Genomic DNA, 18,687 nt, shown 5'->3' on the forward strand with positions numbered 1-18,687 from the left:
AGAAAACAAATGTAAATCGTGGTGGAACATGGGCAATCAAAATGACATGAAATCTTACTGTCGCAGCCACAGTTAAACACTTTGATTCCCGGAGCTCAGCAAGTTAAATTGCCTTGGTATTTAGTCTATAAATAGTAGTAGTATCCGCCAATTGCCTTTTCCTCCTAATTGACCACTTTCAATTATATCTTGGATGTTGATAGGATGTAAGCTAAGTTGTGAATTGGGTAATACAAAATACACGTGATTTATTATCGTAAAAAATATGATTCCAGCTCTCGAAATCCGGACGAAATGCTGCCTGTGTTTTTTCTCAGTGTAAACAACATATCATTTACATCTCCCTGATTCCCAACAACTGTCTGCGATTTGTTATCCATCACGTGGATAACAACAAAAATATAACGTCACTGTCGATCCCATCCATTATAAAGTTCTGAAGTAGGCGGGGCCTCATTATGATTGGGCAGCCGTGTTACAGGATACCGAATTGTGATTGGCCGTCCGTCTGCTGTAGATAAGGTTTTGTTGCCAGTGTTAAAAATATATCGCATGCGGACAGCAAGTATCCAGATAACTTGCCATCTTTTGGGGTCATTAATCATGCCTTAAAGTACCACCTAGGTTAATTTGGACAAACCTCAATCTGGCACATTTGGAGGGTTGGCTAAGGGGAGTTGAAGGCGACTTTGCTGTATTAAACAATGTATTTTATGAGATAATCATGCAAATCAGGCTGAAAATTAGTAGCCGGATACCGCCACTGGCCGCAGAAAGCATTTATAAACTATAGGTCGGTGAATACAACTGCGATACACAATATGTACGTGCGCCCTTGTTTAGCTAGTAGTGGGTGGACTGTACACGCCCATAGTCTATTTGTAGGTGGAGCACCTAACGTTTGAGGTTATAAGGCGGTGAAACACGACAGGGATATTGAAATATACGCCCTAATTTATTTATAGCAAGTTAAAATAGATAACAAAAATAGAGTGTGTAACATGAAAATATACGAGATAACAAAACAAGAAGAATGGAGTAAAAGAATTAAAACGAAGGAGACTAGAAACTATAAATAACTGGAAGAATAAAAAATAAGGAAAGACTTACAAGGTCATGTAAAAACAAACCATCCTGCACGGAGTCTATTTATATTAAACTTGGAGGCGGAGCAGCCAACTGTTGCGATGGAGATGGAAGGCGGTGAAACACAAACAGATATTGTAACTATGTGAAATATGATACAGAACACGCTTATGGACTGATGAATTATACGGACGGAGTCTATTTATAACTTGGAGGCGGAGCAGCCAACTGTTGCGATGGAGATGGAAGGTGGTGAAACACAAATATATATTGTAACTATGTGAAATATGATACGGAACACGCTTATGGACTGATGGATTATACGGACGGAGTCTATTTATAACTTGGAGGCGGAGCACAGGCAACTGTTGCGCGATGGAGAGAGCGTGTCACCAGTACAGGCGGCCGGTGAAACACAAATAGATATTGTAACTATGTGAAATATGATACGTAAGACCTAGATGGATTATACGGTACGCACGGAGTCTGGAGTAGCCAATAATAACAGGAGCCAACTGTTGTTTACGATGGAGATAAGCGTGTCACCAGCGGTGAAACACAAACAGATATTGTAAGTGAAATATGATACGTAGGACCTAGTTTATTTATAGATTATGGACTGATGGATTATACGGTACGCACAGAGTCTATTTATAACTTGGAGGCGGAGTAGCCAACTGTTGCTGCGATGGAGATAAGCGTGTCACCAGGCGGTGAAACACATGTGAAATACGATACGTACGACCTTGTTTATTTATAGATTATGGACTGATGGATTATACGGACGGAGTCTATTTATAACTTTGAGGCAGAGCAGCCAACTTTTGCCATGGAGATAAGCGTGTCACTAGGCGGTAAACACAAAGGGATATTGTAACTCATTTGAAACACGACATGTACGCCCATCCTACTAGGAGGATGGTTATTTATATCTATTACACTGCTAACTCCCCGAAGACTGTCCATATATCACTGATAAAGCAGACATGTGTAAATTTCGGAAGATGAAAAATGTACACTGCAAACTAAAAAATGTACCTAGCAAGGTCGTATTTCGTGCATCTTTTTACACTAGTAAGGTCAAATTGATCCTTATCTTGTGATTAATGAGCTTGCGGTTGAGTTTTTTAAACAACTGGTTTAATTCATCTAAAAACACGCGACCATTACATGTGTAAATTTTTACGTCCGAACGGGCAAAAAGGTTTCTTTTAGCAGCATATAGTCAAGGCCTCATACAATTTTTGTAAAGACTCAGTGTATATATATACAATAGTATATTGCACTGATGAAGGGCTATTGTTGCCAGAAAGCTCTGCTAACTTTCCTGGCTGTTTTACTTTATCGTTTTGGTTTAGCTTTTCGCTTTTTTTTTTATAGATCCAGCCACTGATACCCACAGCATTGTCATTTTTTCAGTAATTTGCCTTTGGATTTGTACAACATTATAGTATATTCCAGTAAGAGGTCCCATTTATAATACTATTGTTGATTTTGATAGGAACTTATTTAACTGAGTATAGAAATAGCCCGCCCTCTCTTGTTCAAATGTTATATTACACGCTTGATCGCGCCGCCACAAAGGATATCCGCTCATGAATATGCATTATATTCACTCTTATGTACGCGCAAAATATAAATAATTTATTAATATAATGACTATTCGATCTTCTTTTTATATATCAGTAATCATGTTCCCTTCTATATAATTTTTGTATTTTAAAATATTGTATAGATATTTTAAAGATATTTTGTACTTTATCAGTAGGCATTTTGCATAGAAAAAATAGTTAGCTAGAACGACACTTACTTATTTTATTAAGCCATCTGTCAAGCACTATATTAAACTATATATTTCTGATATAAATGTACTCGCTTCGGCAGTACATATATTAAAATTGGAACGATACAGAGAAGATTAGCATGGCCCCTGCGCAAGGATGACACGCAAAATCGTGAAGCGTTCCATATTTTTATTAACAAAAATTAATATTTTTCCCTAAAAAATTGAAGAAAAACAGATATAAGATAGTTTTATAGTTAAAACGTTTAGCATTATGTGTTTTACACTAATAAATATAAATCCAAAGGCAAATTACTGAAAAAATGACAATGCTGTGTGTATCAGTGGTTGGATCTCAATGGAGATACAAAAAAAAAAAGCGAAAAAAAGCTAAATCAAAATGATAAAGTAAAACAGCCATGAAAAGAAATATTTACATTTTCTTCACCGTGTTCGAAACAAAATAATAGAGTTAAAATTGCTTTTGAATATTTAGCCAGCATTAATATTAAAGAATAGCATATGGCAAGTAATAAAAAGTAATTAAAATTCGAATTATCTTCTAAAATTATATCTTAACAAGAAAGAGAGGGCGGGCTATAAATTTAGGAATCACGGACCGGAGATTTAAGGAGTCAAAACTTTCTGATTAAAGCGTTTGCTGTGTACATGTCTTTTATACTATTATAAACACTTAATATAAAACGTATTTCTACCTCTAATTTAAAACCTCGGGTTAGAACAAAGTTTTAGTGGTCTAGTTTAAGTACACGACTATTAATATACTAGCTTAGGTAGTTAGGCCCTACAAACTTTCAAATTGGAACACTGTACAGAGAAGAATAGCATTTCCCCTCGCCAAAGGAAAGAACTGGACTGATCCATTATTTAGCAGGTGTGTACAGTAAATTACATCATTTTTAATATGAATTAAGAATAAATATTCATTTACAACATCAATCAAACAAATCACTTATTTAAATATAAAATATATATTATATATCCAGGAATAAGTAGAATAATAACTGTTAACAAAAATTGTTTAATAATAATAGACCAATCCAAGATATTGTGAATTGACCAATCACCAGTTAGTTTTAGTTACTGTAGCAACTTTTCTCAGTTTCCAAAAATGTAATAGTTTTTGGTTTGTTGTATTTTTCAGCAACAAATTAGCATAAAAAAGTAATTTAAATAATCATAAATTATTCCAGACGCATCTGAACTAGGACGTGAATACAATGGTTTAATACCAGGCCTACTGTAATACCATTTTACCCCAAGATATAACAACAGATTTCATCACTTTATTATAAAAGTATTAGGGTTGATATAAGTTTGCGGTACACCACGTATATTAGTTCTGAAAGGAATTGTTGAGTTTCTCAACGTTTCGATCAATATGCTTTGATCGTCCTCAGAAGTGAGAATCTTTTCAGAACTAACATACGTGGTGTACCGCAAACTTATATCATCAACATTTGATTTCGCCATGAAAACCTTCAAACAATAAAAGTATTGGTCACTGGTGTAATGTATTATATACTATGATAAATCACAGACAATTAATAAGACATAGTCTACCTCTAATTTAAAACCTTAAGTTGGACCAAAGTTTCAGTGGTCTACCAAAATGAATTTAAGTACACAACGAAGCGAATCGCATTGTTTTAGAGACGCGACGCCAATGCAAGCAAAAAGAATTGATGAATAAAAACAACAGAATTTAAATACAAGTGGTGCCGCCTTGTTGCTTTGAACTTCGTTGCTTTTGTGTCAATTTTCTATTCATATTTAAATGACATCTTTTAAAAGACAGTAGGTATAAGACGTTTAAATAATATATATTATTAAATCATTATTATTATTTTTAGATGTTATGTAAACTAAGTCTATGAGGCGATAAACTGATGGGAAATTGCTTAACGATTCATGTAATGTGTTTTTTACCTAGAAGACTCGCGTTCACCCGAATTCACATTTATATACTTGAAAGTAAATTTTTTTTAACGGATATATAGAAGTCATTATTTTGGTATAAATGTACTCGCTTAGGCAGTACATATATTAAAATTGGAACGATACAGAGAAGATTAGCATGGCCCCTGCGCAAGGATGACACGCAAAATCGTGAAGCGTTCCATATTTTTAATTTTTAAAAACATTATATTAATTTTGTTTCTCGAAAAATTGAGTAAAAACTCATATAAAATTGTTAGTAGCAGAGACTCATCACATCATGGTTAAAACGGTTATTATTGGGGGTTTTATAATAGTGTATCCGTTAAATATTAAAACGAGTAAATTTATTAATCTCTCTGTGCTAAATTTAGGATAAAAAGAAAAATTTTGTTTGTTTTTCGGTTCTTAAATTTTGTTTACGTGTTTGAAGTTTAAATTATAGAATTAAAACCTTTTGAATGTTTAAACCAACATTTAATTAAAGAATATCATATTTTAATTACTAAAAACTAATAAAGATTAGAAATTTTTCTAAATATCGACGTAAAAATAATGATTATTGATATCAGTACCATTTCAATTCAACAGCAAAGATTATGAACAAGTTTTCTCATAATAGAGGGCGGGCTATCGACTTGGCTTTCAGATTCCTTAGCTTTGTTGTAAAAATAATACTATCAAAAACTAGACTGACTGTAACCAACTGATATAAATTATACATATCCTTAATAAAATGACACAATCATATATTGTCATTTGAAATTTGGTAACGTCTATATGTAATTCGTTATTTCTGCTATAAATATACTAGCTTAGGTAGTTAGGCCTTACAAACTTTCAAATTGGAACACTGTACAGAGAAGAATAGCATTTCCCCATGCCAAATGGGAGAACTGGACTGATCCATTAGTTAGCAGGTGTGTAGAGTAAATTTCATAATTTTTAGCATGAATAAAGAATAAATATCCATTTATTCTTTTACAACGTCAATAAAAAAATTAAAATTAATATAGAATATATTCAGGAATAGGTAGAATAATAACTGTTAACAAAAATTGTTTAATAATAATGGACCAATCCAAGATATTGTGAATTGACCAATCACCAATTAGTTATAGTTACTGTAGCAACTTTTCTCAGTTTCCAAAATGTAATAGTTTTTGGTTTGTTGTATTTTGCAGCAACAAATTAGCATAAAAAAGTAATTTAAATAATCAGAAATTATTCCAGACGCATCTGAACTAGGACGTGAATACAATGGTTTAATACCAGGCCTACTGTAATACCATTTTACCCCAAGATATAACAACATATTTCATCACTTTATTATAAAGTATTAGGGTTGATATAAGTTTGCGGTACACCACGTATATTGGTTCTGAAAAGAATTGTTGAGTTTCTCGACGTTTCGATCAATATGCTTTGATCGTCCTCAGGAGTGAGAATCTTTTCAGAACTAAACATACGTGGTGTACCGCAAACTTATATCATCAACATTTGATTTCGCCATGCAAACCTTCAAACAATAAAAGTATTGGTCTAATGTATTATATATTATGATAAATCAAAGACAATTAATAAGACATAGTCTACCTCTAATTTAAAACCTCAAGTTGGACCAAAGTTTCAGTGGTCTACCAAAATGAATTTAAGTACACAACGAAGCGAATCGCATTGTTTTAGAGACGCGACGCCAATGAGAGCAAAAAGAATTGATGAATAAAAACAACAGAATTTAAATCCAAGTGGTGCCGCCTTGTTGCTTTGTACTTCGTTGCTTTTGTGTCAATTTTCTATTCATATTTAAATGACATCTTTTAAAAGACAGTAGGTATAAGACGTTTAAATAATATATATTATTAAATCATTATTATTATTTTTAGATGTTATGTAAACTAAGTCTATGAGGCAATAAACTGATGGGAAATTGCTTAACGATTCATGTAATGTGTTTTTTACCTAGAAGACTCGCGTTCACCCGAATTCACATTTATATACTTGAAAGTAAATTTTGTTTAACGGATATATAGAAGTCATTATTTTTGGTATAAATGTACTCGCTTAGGCAGTACATATATTAAAATTGGAACGATACAGAGAAGATTAGCATGGCCCCTGCGCAAGGATGACACGCAAAATCGTGAAGCGTTCCATATTTTTAATTTTTAAAAACATTATATTAATTTTGTTTCTCGAAAAATTGAGTAAAAACTGATATAAAATTGTTAGCAGCAGAGACTCATCACATCATGGTTAAAACGGTTATTATTGGGGGTTTTATAATAATATATCCGTTAAATATCAAAACGAGTAAATTTATTAATCTCTCTGTGCTAAATTTATGATAAAAAGATGAATTTTGTTTGTTATTAGGTTCTTAAATTTTGTTTACGGTGTTTGAAGTTTAAATTATAGAATTAAAACCTTTTGAATGTTTAAACCAACAATTAATTAAAGAATATCATATTTTAATTACTAAAAATTAATAAAGATTAGAAATTATTCTAAATATTGACGTAAAAATAATGATTATTGATATCAGTACCATTTCAATTCAACAGCAAAGATTATGAACAAGTTTTCTCATAATAGAGGGCGGGCTGTCGACTTGGCTTTCAGATTCTTTAGCTTTGTTGTAAAAATAATACTATCAAAAACTAGACTGACTGTAACCAACTGATATAAATTATACATATCCTTAATAAAATGACACAGTCATATATTGTCATTTGAAATTTGGTAACGTCTATATGTAATTCGTTATTTCTGCTATAAATATACTAGCTTAGGTAGTTAGGCCCTACAAACTTTCAAATTGGAACACTGTACAGAGAAGAATAGCATTTCCCCTCGCCAAATGAGAGAACTGGACTGATCCATTAGTTAGCAGGTGTGTAGAGTAAATTTCATAATTTTTAGCATCAATAAAGAATAAATATCCATTTATTCTTTTACAACATCAATAAAAAATCATTCATTTGAAAATAAAATTTACATATTCAGGAATAGGTAGAATAATAACTGTTAACAAAAAGTGTTTTAAAATAATGGAACAATCCAAGATATTCTGAATTGACCAATCACCAGTTACTTTTAGCATACCTCCATGCTTTTAGCTAGTTACTCTTAAGCCCCTTTCTTACAGATGTGCCTGCAATATACCGGTACAGTGCTGGCGTCGTGCCGGTATCGTTACCGGCATATACCCATTCTCATCGGACTATCGTGCCGGAAATATAACCGGTATATACCGGCTTTCTGTGAGAAAGGAGTCGGGCATATTCGGCCAATAAAAAGTCTCTGACAAAATAATTATTGAGGGCGTCCTTTATTGTTATTATTTTTGTCTAGCGATGATATGGCGGCGAATGTTAAGTTACAGATTATTATCTTCCTTTATAGCATATTTATGCAATACATGCTATGTACAGTATATTGTGCATATATTATACAGGTATAGCAATTAATTTGCCGTCATCGGCAATCTGTAAAACACCTTAGAAGGCTGTAGGCCTACAATTTACAAGGCGACGAAAGGTCAGGCACCAACAAACAAAGAGCTAATGGCCTAGCCTAGCGGCCTATATAGATTATGCTACAAATTTCTTCTTGTCCCCTTATTTTAAGCAGCTCTCTTATCTCATTATCCCTCCAGTTCCACATTATTATTGTTAATTGAATTGAATAGGCGCCAAAGTGATACACTTGACTGCGCAAGGTGTCAAAGCCTCGACGGGGAACCCCGGAATATAACGGCAATACGTTCTCACAGAATGCCCGTCTGGCATTGCGGGGAATATCCCTAGAATATTACTAGGTCTAAAGCAGGTCATGTCGATGCCGGCATGGTGCCGGCATGATGCCAAGACGACCCGTTCTCACAGAAAACCATACCGGCATGGTAATGGTATATTCCCGCAATATTCCTGGCACACAACTCTGTGAGAAAGGGGCTTTATAGCAACTTTTCTCAGTTTCCAAAAATTGAATCAGTTTTTGGTGTTTGATGTATTTTTCAGCAATAAATTAGCATAAAAATGTAATTTAAAAATAATAATTTATTCCAGACGCATCTGAACTAGGACGTGAATATCATGGTTTAAGGTACAAAAGACGTATAAATAATATATATTATTAAACCATCATTACCTCCGCCAAGGAGGTTATGTTTTCTCCCCTGTATGTTTGTGTGTTTGTTTGTGTGTTTGTGTGTGTGTTTGTGTGTTTGTGTGTGTGTCTGTGAACTGCCTGGAGGCCACAGTTTTTATCCGATTCTAACCAAATTTGGACACAATGATCTATGCCCAAAAAGCTCGGACGAGTTCGAATTTGAGGGGTCATAGGTCAAGGTCATAACTAACAAAAAAACTATTTTACTGCCTAGAGACCACAGTTTTGATCCGATTCTCACCAAACTTAGCCACAATGATCAATGACACATCATATAATTGTGGTTACATTTTGAAGGGTCAGGGTCAAAGATCAAGGCCCACCAAAAAAAAAAAGAAATAAAAAAAAAAAAAAAAAAAAAAAAAAAACCCTCAGTGGGACTTGAACCAGCGATTTCAACTGTGAGAGGCTGGATACATAACCATTACATCACACTGTCATCCACAACTTTGTAGTGTGCAGTTAACATATTTACACTTAGAACTAATAAAAAAAAATGTAAAAAAAAAAATATTCAGGGGGCATTTTATGTAGGGGAATTTTACAGTAGGCGGAGGTTTGTACTCTCGGAGTACCCTCTAGTTGTTAATATTATTAGATGTAATATAAACTAAATTTATGAGGCAATAAGCTTATGTGAAATTGCACGATTCATTTGTGTGTTTTACCTAGAAGAATCGCATTCACCCAAATTCACATTTATATATTTCAAATTAACATTTGTTAACGAGTATATAGAAGTCATAATTTCTGGTATAAATGTACTTGCTTATGCAGTACATATATTAAAATTGGAACAATACAGAGAAGATTAGCATTTTTACTAATTGTTTTTGTAGGTTTATTGTGTAACAGGTTAAACAACAAAACATACCCTGTACTATAGTACAAAGATTTTTTGTTGGAAAAATGTGTAACTAGGATTTTTTAATATAATCAACAAAAATCATACAGTAATTAAAAATAATTATTTATTTTTATTTAAGAAAAGTTTTCTCACACAAAAGATAGCAGGCTAAACACTGCTTTTATTAATTTTATTGGTAGGAATATTATGTAACCAGGATTTATTTTATTTATTTAAACAACAAAACATACCCTGTACTATAGTACAAAGATTTTTTGTTGAAAATGTATTGTAACTAGGATTTTTTAATATAACCAACAAAAATATATTTATTAATTTATTGTTATTCTAAAAAGTTTTCCCTCTGCTTTTTTGTAAGGGCTTGGGACCTTCAAATACAAAGAGCAGTGATTTGAGAGTAAATTAATGTTAATCATCTAAAAGGTAATTATAATAATAAACTTTAATTATTTTTTTACAAATTACAGAATTCACTACTTTAATCATTGCTCTTTGCATTCGGCAGCATTAAAAACTTTTTTATAGTGTCGTGCAGTGACTGGACATCAATTCCGCAGAATTGATTCCAAGTTTTGATGGCATTTCCTCCACCAAGGGTATTACAGACACGACATACCCAAATTCGGGTGTACGGGGGACACCCATTCCAGGTTTTTATACACCGCCCAGTATTCGGTGTTGGCGATCGCTGGCTGTACTGTCCGACACCCGAAGATGCCACGCCACAGTAGCAACAAAGTTGGCCAGACACTCGGCTAAATTCTGTCACATACACACACTATTTCCGCAAAATCAGAATTTATTTCTTCTGCTGTTTACGGAGGCGACGTTGAGCAGCCATAGCAGTTTTCCAATCTTCCATGGTTTGATTTGACTTAGCAGCACAATACCAAGTCCCGAAATACTGAGCGTGGCTTTCCATCAGTCTCGGTTGTTTGCACTGAGAACAAACACTCACTGATGTTCTTGGCTTGTAGCGTTTTACTTGTTTACCTTCAGCTATTCTGTTCGCTGCTTGTTTCCTGTAGTAGGCGACGCTTCTAGGTATCGGTCTCTCTACAGGAAGGCTGCTGCTGCTACTGGCTGCAGGGGCAGATGACGTAGAAGGTAGTGGTGGTATTGCCATCTTGCCTGGTGGAACTGGAATTGACGTTTTGTTCCTTACTGTCGCTTGCCCAACAGTGCTCTCTGGCAGGACAAATGTGAATGATGGAGCGATCGTCAACGTGTATAGCACTGCTGGCTTGATCAAAGGTTCGGGCAAGGCTCTAGAGGTGACAAGCTTGGGTTTGGTTGCAGATATGCCAGATTCCAAGACTTGCCGCTCTTGCTTCTTCGATGTTCTGTTGTACCTGTTGAAAATAAGCAAAATAATTGAAAATGAGATTGTATTTATAGCAAAAACACCACCACCACAGAAACAAAAAGTAAGAAACTTACCACTGTATCAGTGTGGTACGGTTTATCTCCATCAACTGAAGCGGAGCAAACGACGAAAGGTGTCCGTTCGTTAGCACTTTGCGACGGATGTTCTTGTATCCCTTGACGATAAGGGGCCAGCGCTGCGATCGGTTGCCTCCGACTGAGATGACGGTAGATTTGTAGGCTTCACACAGTTTTGTTATAAGGCACTCCATGTACCGATTACAGTCTGGCCATTGGGCTGGTCCGGTGTTTTGACCCAAGAAGCATCTGTAATATTTAAAAAGAATATTGTATTAACAGTTGATTAAATTAACATCAACTCGCATTCATCACATCAACCAACAAATTGAACAAAAAGTAGGAAACTGTCTTACCGTCTAGTGCTTTCGACACCTGGGATTACTGTCGTTTTACTCCTTTTGAACCTGCCCTTGGACAGGTAATCTTGATGTCGTTTGATGATTTTGTCATAAGGTTTGAGGTTGTTCCATAGCTGTGTAATCTGCTCGGCTTGAGTTTTACTTATGACCCCACTGTCTCCTTTGAACTGGAATAGACAGTCAGCCAGGGCTTCTACCTTTGCATACCCTGAGATGTTGTCCGGTCCTGCAGAATCCTCAAGCTCCTGTAATTGTTTTTAATGTGAATTAAATTTTTTGAAATGTTTTCCGTATATTTTTGACACTCACAGGGAAGAGGGAAAAATAAAAAAAATAGAAATCTTCATAGCTTTAAATTCAGAACAGAACAGTAATTAACTCATTGTCAACAGTCATTCATTTCAAATATTAGGGTTATATAAGAAACAAGTTCCTTAAAAAATGAAGAGACAAACAAAATATATGTATATACACAATATAATAATATTGATTTAATAAAAAACTACTTACAGTGTCGATCAGAGCTGCGTCTTCTTTAGCATCACTACCATGTGATGATGGAGGCTGCTGCGGGATCGGCGAGGGTTGCCTAACTTCCGGAGGCGCACGATGATGACGTCCACCCAATCGGCGAAGTGATGGAGGTTCGTAGTCCGGTTGAGTTATGTCATCATACCCTACGTCAACATCGAAAGTGTACACATCTTCGTCGAAGTCTGCATCGTCACTTTCATCATCTGAAAATTGAGTGAGGAACCACTTGACAGAGGGCACTGGGATCATTTCTGATACCTGGTCGAATTTTGGTGCGGTAATAAGAACACTGTCAGTGTCACGAGCATCACGGAACGTCTTGCAATCTTGCAAATAGAGAGCCACTCTCTCATTCCACCGTCTTATATGTTGCTCCAAGACTTGTTGGTGAAGCTGCGAAGGGCTGTTGCCGAATCCGCGGTGCTTGAGGAGCTGCAACACCCGGTTGTCGCATGCTAGGCGGTACGAAAGCACAGCGGGGAACTGGAGTCGATGTGCTAAATCAAGTTGTTCCAATATGTTGTTGCTCCAGCCGATTTGTTTTGCGTGGCAATTAGGGCACTCCAGGTACTCTGTTGCGAGTATGTAGTGGCAGTCTAAGTCCAGGACCAGACGAACGTGTCTGTAGAGACCGGCAGATGTGAGTGGGCGGCTCTTGCATCCTGGTCGAGTGCAGACTAGCTTGATTAGCCAGATCTTGTGAAGCATCCAAAGAAGGAGACGATGACCGAAGTAGCTTCTGGGTTTTGGTATGTTCTTGCAGAGCGGATCCGGTTGTGGTGGGTCGAACCACATTTGCTTGAGTTTGGTAGAATCCAACTCTGCAGTCCCCTTCTTTGATTCCTTGAATAAGGCTTTGGAAATCCACTCTTGGTCAATCTCGGACAAAGTCTGTTTCCATCCTTCTTGTACAAGGCAGTCTGAAATAAAATTGGACACTATAATTTCTACAATACAATCAAATAAATCCTTTAACCAAATTAAATAACATTAAATGGTACATGTTTTTTAACTAAATGAATAACACATGTAAAATGAATTCAGTCAGCCAGTCAGCAACTGAATTATACACTAATCATACATTAAACTGAAATGTTGGTTTCAAAATAAACAAAACATAAATAAATAATTACCATGCCCCTTTGACCAAGAGACTGTCGTAGGCATAGTATTAGCAGGTTCTGTGGATGCACTTGGTTGGGCTAGGTTAATCAATTTGTCAAAGAAATGTGTTAATAACATTAATAAATCTACAGAAATACCTGTTCTTTACACAGATAGCATTTTTTAATATTTAAACAAAAATACATGTAGCAGTTTACATAATGCATCAGTAGCGGAATGTTAATAAAGGTGCAGGTAAAGCTTACAGTGAATAATGAAAAAAAAAACATCTTCAGACAAGATGAATACATGACTAAACAAGAGTATAAATATAATACATGAGAAAACAAGTACAAATACATGAGAAAACAAGTACATTTACAATATGAGAAATTATGTAAATCAACAGTAGTTTTTAACACTGTAGGCCTAATAATAGATGTTGTTTTTAATTTGTTTTTTAATGCATAAAGTACAAAATCAAAAGAAAATCAAAAACATGACAAGTAGACAGGGTTTTGTCTAACTACAAGAGATACTGCAAACAAAGCATATTTTCTATATTAATTTCTACCACATATATTTACCAATTATGCCAAATACATTTAGTACACTATAAATATAGAAAAAAAAAATTCAAATTATTAAGTAACAAAAAATGGACTAAAAAAGTTAATTGAAACAAAAGAAATTAGAAAAAAAAATTACCTGGTGCATCAGTGGATGGTGGCTGACGAAAAGCAAAAACTGATTTACCAAGAGGTTGAGTTTGACTCTGAGAATGTGATGTCTGATGTCTAGTTGGTCGGGTTCTCCCGAGGCGTTCTTTCTCTTTCATAGCTATGGCTTCTTTGCCCTCAGGAAAAGACTCCAAGTACTTCTTGAACTTGAATTTGTTCAAACTGAGTGGACTCGTACTCGGAGCTTCGTTTGACACCTGGGTCACCAAATATGCAGCGTATCCAAGGACATTTTCGACTATCCACTTGAATGATTGCCCTTGGTATTTGCCGAGCTGAAGTTTGTAGCAACCCAAAATATCACATTCGTCTTTGGTGTCTCCTCCCAGAATGCATACTTCCTTCAAGGCATCTTGATGTACTTCATCAGGAAGTAGGCATTTGCGAGTCGATTGCTTTTTGGACCTGCTGAATACTACTGCAGCAGTTGTATCACCCAGTCTCAGGACACCCTTCTCATTTCGCTGAAAGATTGGTCTCAACATCTTAAAACCTGCAAGACTTAAAAAAAAAAACAGATCACGTGCAAAAATGTATGTGAACAAAGTAAGTATAAACAAAAGAAAATGTTACCGTAAATATTGATGACTCGGTGAAAAGCCAGTTGAAGTGAATGCTAATAAGTGGTAAAAAGAGAAAAATATAGATTACTTAGAGCTACCACATAATTTAATAATAATAATGAAAAATTTAAAAATAAAGTAATTTAAAAATAAACTACTTTCTTTTGTCATTGTTGGTGCACCATGAATTTGGGTGCAATAAACTCTGGTAATAATTATTATATATGTGACCTTGATATAAAAACACATTGAATATTTATTCAATTATTAATATGTTTATTAATTGAAACAATGTTATGTTAATAATACTAATAAAATTATTACATAAAGCTACTTCTATTCTAAAACATATTTCTAAAAGGTTAATAATTGTATAAATTGATTCTACCTTACAGCCAGTAAATTAGATATTAGTAATGTTATATAAACTTTGCAAAAAGAAGTTAAAATGGTGTTTACAGGACTTATGTTAAATTAATTAAAATTAAATTCTAGGGATTAAGATAACTTGATACATAACAGCTGTCTTTTTTTACATACCTTATCTAGCCTATGCCCAAAGTTTATGAGGTGTAGGTATATAAGACCTTTATATAAAAACACATTGAATATTTATTCCATTGTAAAATGTTAATAATACTTTAATAAAATCATTACATAAAGCTACTTCTATTCTAAAACATAATTCTAAAAGGTTAATTAATTGTATAAATTTATTCTACTTACATACAGTCAATAAATTTGATGTTAGTAGTGTTATATAAACTTTGCAGAAAAAAAAATGGTGTTTACAAGACTTATGTTATAAGTAATTATAATTAAATTCTAGGGATTAAGATAACTTGATACATGACAGCTGTCTTTGTTTACATACCTTATCTAGCCTGTGGTATATAAGACCTTGAATATTAAACTAACTGCATTTACTTAATAAACTACTTTAGTAATTATCAGCGGTAAAATAAACTACTAATTGTATAAAGTAAACAATACAATATACAATATTTGATAAGACATAAACGGTGTAGCTAGTTGAGAAAAGAGTGTGTTAATAATGTGGTCAGTGCATGATAATATTGGGCTTTGCCCATCTCATCTGACCAATTAGGATTAAGAGAATTAATGTGGTTTTCTGTTAGTTATTAACATTCTTAAAATCCATTAGCTAGAAAAGTGAAGGTTAAATAAAAAGATATATACAGGATGTATAAATAAATCAAATTAAAAGTAAATGTTAAAATGCAATTAAAAGCTATGTGGTACACAACATTAAAAACAAACTATATATATAAAAAAAACTAAACAATAAAAGGAGAAGAACACTTTCAGTCTCTCACATATAGACTAGGGGAGGGCTAGACCTAACTTATATCTATATCTATCTATTCTAGCCTAGTAGCTAGGCCTCTTCTTTGTTTGTTTGCCTCCTACCTATATAGCAGCTAACTAAGAAAAACGGCCTATTCATTTTTAATGTAATTGAATTTGTAGGCTAAACAAAAATATAACAAAAAATACACTAACAGAAAACAACGCACACAATGTATTAATTTTTACAAAAAAACTAATTAAGGCGACGTACTCGGCCGTACTAGGTCTGGGCGCGGCCGACAGCCAGGCAGCGAACGGCCATCAGGACCGATCACACGTCTCTCGCGGAGCTGGTCATATATTTGGCCATATTTTAAATGCCCGTTTGTTGACTAAAATCAAATTTCTTCTTACCTTGAATACAAGCACACGGTTCCAGGATAATACAGCTTCTAGATGGTCACTTCAAATCGGATTGCGCTTAGAAAAATGATTGAATTCTGAGAGAGTTTAGAACGAGATGTTGTCACAGAAAAATCTGATCAAAATCTCAAGGAAAAACCTCTCTGTTTCCTTCCTCACAACACTGAAAAAGTCTAAAGTTACATTACGTCACTCTTCAGCGCTCTGATAGGTTAACTTTTGATACACTGACTTTCTGTGATCATGACCTGATTGGTCAATAACCAGTTCAATTTGCAGTGAACGTCTGTGATTGGTTAACATTTGAATCATGAATTGAACAAACTAAACTTTGCATAAGTGAAGAGAACTGGACTGATTCATTATTCAGCAAGTGTTTAGTGAATTTAAATCATTCATAGTGTGAAATGAATAAATATCCATTTATTGTTTTACAACATCAATAAAAGAAATCACTCATTTTAATTAATATATAATATATTATATATTCAGGAATTGGTAGAATAATAACTGTTAACAAAAATTGTTTTATAATAATAGACCAATCCAAGATACACCTAATTGACCAATCACCAGTTACTTTTAGTTACTGTAGCAACTTTTCTCAGTTTCGAAAAATTGAATTCAGTTTTTGGTGTTTGTTGTATTTTTCATTAACAAATTAACCCCAGGATATAACAACAGATTTCATCTCTTTATTATTAGTGTAATGTATTATTTACTATGTACAATTAACATGATATTATATTTAAAATTCATGCCTGTACCTGAGCTTTAAGTACACGACGTAACGAGTATACGCATTGTTTTAGAGAAGACACGCCGCCAATATGCAAATAAAAAGAATTGATGCATAAAAACAAAAGAATTTAAATACAAGCCTTGCTGCTTTGTACTAAGTTACTTTTGTGTTTTCTATTCATATTTAAATGACATCTTTTAAAAGACAGTAGATATTAGATGTATAAATAATAATAATCATTGTTATTATTAGATGTAATATAAACTAAATTTATGAGGCGATGGCATGGCCCCTGTGCAAGGATGACACGCAAAATCGTGAAGCGTTCCATATTTTTAAATAAAAAAATAATATAATGATTTTTTTTTCTAGAAAAATTGAAAAAAAACTGATATAAAATTGTTTTGTAGCAGGGACTCATCACATCATTTTTAAAACGGTCATTATTATGGATTTAATACTAATATATTTGTTAAATATCAATAAGGATAAATGTATTAATCTATCTGTGCCAAATTTAGGATAAAAAGTAGAATTTCGTTTGTTGTACGGTTCTAAAATTGTGTTCACTGTGTTTAAATTATAGAATTGTCACTACGAGTGTTTCGTTAATCATTGGTAGAATGTGCCAGTCATAACTTGTTTATATTTATGAGATACCAAACCAAGTTTCATGTTTTTTTTTGCAATATTGGCATATAATTTGCATATCATTCGCATACATGTTGGGAAAAACTACTGAAAATATTACATTTCACACTTTTATTTCTGACAACAACAAAATAAGCAATGTCGCCCTCTATATTTGTTCTCCGTTCTTACAATTTCAGTTTGCTCAGAATGTAAACAGTGTAGTTGTAAACATTTTACCGTCTGCTAGCAAGGTTTCTTGCCGGGAAAATTTGGAAACGTATTTTTATTGAATCATTTAATTACACCATTGTGATTTTCAAAGGTCACAGCTAATCTCTGTGGGAGTATTTATGTGAAATATGCATTATTTCAATGTAAGTATTTGTTATTTTTCGAGTGTAGTCGGTCGTGTTAGGCTAAGAGTAAGCTGATTCTTATTTAGATTCCGTTACTGTCTTGTTGGGGGCTGGTGTCCCAGTCGAAGATGGAATCGGTTGGGTGCTTGTGAACAATTTGGTTTAGGGCTTCGGAATGTCTCAGTAATAGTAGTGTAGAAGTTAGTGTTGGTAATGCTTTGTATTTTATTTATTTATTTTTATAGAAAAAATGTAGTTAGAGGCTATACTATATGGTATTAATTTGTTACTCTTTAAGTCTTAGTATCAATTAATGCATTAAAATAATATAGGCATATCTATTAAACAAGAATAGATTCCGGGGTTGGTTGCGTTCCACAGGGCCTAGACATAAAATTAGATACACCTCCATGATTGCTGCTGGCATACTATATATCCACGCTTTTTCATATTTAAACATGAAATATTTCTTACAAAAAACGCTGCTCCCTTATTGACGTAACAGTTTTAAAGATATTGTCCCTCTGAAAAATATCTTTCATTTCAAATTTGTGTTTGAATGTGTCATTTTATTGACACATAATAGTTATTTTACCTGAAAAAATGT

General features: G+C 33.9%; 2 protein-coding genes, 1 long non-coding RNA gene, 4 other non-coding genes and 1 pseudogene across 7 annotated transcripts in view; 6 read left to right on the forward strand and 2 right to left on the reverse strand.

Annotated features, from left to right (window-relative positions):
* Window positions 1–2,954: 2,954 nt before the first annotated feature.
* Window positions 2,955–3,061, forward strand: LOC140059637 (U6 spliceosomal RNA). The gene has a single exon (XR_011847243.1). It is a non-coding gene; the product is annotated as a U6 spliceosomal RNA (small nuclear RNA).
* Window positions 3,062–4,912: 1,851 nt separating this feature from the next.
* On the forward strand, window positions 4,913–5,019 carry LOC140059639 (U6 spliceosomal RNA). Its single transcript, XR_011847245.1, has one exon. It is a non-coding gene; the product is annotated as a U6 spliceosomal RNA (small nuclear RNA).
* A 1,865-nt stretch (window positions 5,020–6,884) lies between these two features.
* Window positions 6,885–6,991, forward strand: LOC140059640 (U6 spliceosomal RNA). The gene has a single exon (XR_011847246.1). It is a non-coding gene; the product is annotated as a U6 spliceosomal RNA (small nuclear RNA).
* Window positions 6,992–9,762: 2,771 nt separating this feature from the next.
* On the forward strand, window positions 9,763–9,819 carry LOC140059643 (U6 spliceosomal RNA; annotated as a pseudogene).
* An 849-nt stretch (window positions 9,820–10,668) lies between these two features.
* On the reverse strand, window positions 10,669–13,397 carry LOC140058318 (uncharacterized). The gene is made up of 5 exons (XM_072103881.1): window positions 13,342–13,397; window positions 12,185–13,128; window positions 11,669–11,919; window positions 11,310–11,561; window positions 10,669–11,221 (listed from the first exon to the last, which is right to left on the reverse strand). The coding sequence occupies exons 1-5, from the start codon at window positions 13,373–13,375 to the stop codon at window positions 10,669–10,671; spliced, it is 2,034 nt and encodes a 677-aa protein (XP_071959982.1). The 5' UTR covers window positions 13,376–13,397.
* A 713-nt stretch (window positions 13,398–14,110) lies between these two features.
* Window positions 14,111–16,459, reverse strand: LOC140059498 (uncharacterized). The gene is made up of 3 exons (XR_011847206.1): window positions 16,341–16,459; window positions 15,156–15,202; window positions 14,111–14,668 (listed from the first exon to the last, which is right to left on the reverse strand). It is a non-coding gene; the product is annotated as an uncharacterized lncRNA (long non-coding RNA).
* Window positions 16,460–17,322: 863 nt separating this feature from the next.
* LOC140059642 (U6 spliceosomal RNA) lies at window positions 17,323–17,428 on the forward strand. The gene has a single exon (XR_011847248.1). It is a non-coding gene; the product is annotated as a U6 spliceosomal RNA (small nuclear RNA).
* Window positions 17,429–17,985: 557 nt separating this feature from the next.
* Window positions 17,986–18,687, forward strand: part of LOC140059041 (sarcospan-like) — a 29,934-nt gene continuing 29,232 nt past the window's right edge. Inside the window, exon 1 of the mRNA XM_072104857.1 lies at window positions 17,986–18,098. The gene's annotated coding sequence lies outside the window, so the exon portion shown is untranslated. The remainder of the gene's footprint in view (window positions 18,099–18,687) is intronic.

This window comes from Antedon mediterranea, chromosome 9 (assembly GCF_964355755.1).
Source record: "Antedon mediterranea chromosome 9, ecAntMedi1.1, whole genome shotgun sequence".
NCBI lineage: Eukaryota > Metazoa > Echinodermata > Crinoidea > Comatulida > Antedonidae > Antedon > Antedon mediterranea.

What these genes read in the sequence shown, in the direction of transcription:
- LOC140058318 (XM_072103881.1), bottom strand. Translation starts at nt 13,375, where the DNA reads ATGCCTACGACAGTCTCTTGGTCAAAGGGGCATG. An exon ending in ACGCAGCTCTGATCGACACT is followed by an intron (nt 11,920 to 12,184) that starts GTAAGTAGTTTT and finishes AAACAATTACAG; the next exon opens with GAGCTTGAGGATTCTGCAGG. An exon ending in CGTACCACACTGATACAGTG is followed by an intron (nt 11,222 to 11,309) that starts GTAAGTTTCTTA and finishes TATTTTCAACAG; the next exon opens with GTACAACAGAACATCGAAGA.